This window comes from Corvus brachyrhynchos, unplaced genomic scaffold (assembly GCF_000691975.1).
Source record: "Corvus brachyrhynchos isolate BGI_N302 unplaced genomic scaffold, ASM69197v1 scaffold26, whole genome shotgun sequence".
Classification (NCBI taxonomy): Eukaryota; Metazoa; Chordata; class Aves; order Passeriformes; family Corvidae; genus Corvus; species Corvus brachyrhynchos.
In genome coordinates, this window is record NW_008239324.1 from 4,154,623 (window position 1) to 4,156,136 (window position 1,514).

At 52.1% G+C, this 1,514-nt stretch overlaps 1 protein-coding gene across 1 annotated transcript in view; it reads right to left on the reverse strand.

Annotated features, from left to right (window-relative positions):
- Positions 1–519: 519 nt before the first annotated feature.
- The window catches only part of USB1 (U6 snRNA biogenesis phosphodiesterase 1), a 5,296-nt gene continuing 4,301 nt past the window's right edge, over positions 520–1,514 (reverse strand). Inside the window, exon 5 of the mRNA XM_017740790.1 lies at positions 520–1,506. Within this exon, the coding sequence (XP_017596279.1) occupies positions 1,450–1,506 (57 nt within the window). The 3' untranslated portion in view covers positions 520–1,449. The remainder of the gene's footprint in view (positions 1,507–1,514) is intronic.

The window sequence follows — 1,514 nt, forward strand, 5'->3', positions numbered from 1 at the left end:
CACAGCCCCCCGCTTTGCCCCCACAGCCCTTGTCCCCTGTCCCGGGGGTCTCTGACACTCGGTGTTACACAACCGGGTGCTGTGCCAGGCCCGGCTGGGGCCGGTGGTTGAGCATTAACCTGAGAGAAACCGGTTTCACCGAAGTCCCCAGGGGCTAAATATATCTCTACCTTTGTTTGTTTTTCCTTCCCCCAAAAGAAACTTATCTTGCAGATCCCCAACCCGGAAACTAACTGGCTAAAGACTCAACAGATTTTTGTTAAGGACTTCAACAAAAGGCTGCTGGCAGCAGCAACTGGCTGCGATGCTCCCACGGACAACAAATCCCGACTGTATGGAGATGCTCCCACAGACAAAAATTGCGACCATGAGGAGATGCTCCCACCGACAAAGCCACTCTCGTGTGCCAGGACAGGCAGCACAGAGCTCACAGGAGCAGTTACAGACATGGCCTCATGTGAAGCCTGCAGGAGTTGTGTGTGTAAAAAGGAAACGGCTGAAATACACCACAGACACAAGTTTATGACACGAGGAGACAAATTTTTACTGCTCAGAAGTCCCAGACAGACATGGAATAAAAGATTCAGGGCACCACATCGGCATCCTGCTCCAAATACCTGAGAGGTTGCAGCTGACCAACCCGCAGGAACAAAAGGATTAAAAAGGAGCTTCTCCCACAGGACAGTGTCCAGCCTGTGATCCCCTGGGTCATCATCCATCTGGGGTGCTGATCACACAGGGAAAAAGTGTAGAGCCTGAGCAGGAGCTGCCACCCCTTGATTCACCAGTGGGCACTGCCCTCCCAGCTCAGGCAAACACTGACACTGTCCGTTCCAGGGCTCACCCACACCTGGCAGCAAGCTCTTATTGTTTGGCAAAAGGATCAGACGCTGAAATGTCTCTACAGAGGCAGCAGCGGTGTGAGAGGGACACAACATGACTCAGGAGCTTGTCCGAGCTGGCTTACAGTAGGAAAACGCTTTGGCAAGAGGATCCAGCTCCATGTCCTTGCCTCTTGCTACTCAAAACATGCCCAGAGCCTCCCAACAACAATCTGGCAGTGCTACTTCCCACTGTGTGAGACACTCTCCCTTTAGTAGCAGCTTCCCACGCTACCTTCTTCCTCCTTCCCATAAGGCATCTATGGCTTTTGTAGATTTGTTTTTGTTTGTAAAAAATCAGCAGAATTAGCGACCGTGGGATGTCTGGAACCACCGGTGCTGACGGCAGCACATCCAGCAGTGAGGATGAAATCTGCTACAAACACACTTTTCTTCAGCCAGCAGCTCAAACTGGAAGTGGCCCGACTTGAGGCCACAAACACCACAGAGACACTGAGCAGGCAAGAAGAGTGTGGAAGTGCGTGACAGCCCACAGCACACAGAGCTGCATTGCACAATGGTCCTTAGTCAAGCATCAGCCTCTTTGGGTCTCCAAAAAGCACAGCCCCTACCTCAAGGGGAAGGAGAAGTACTTGTTCCCTGACTTGCAGCGGATTTGCTCCCATTGGATAC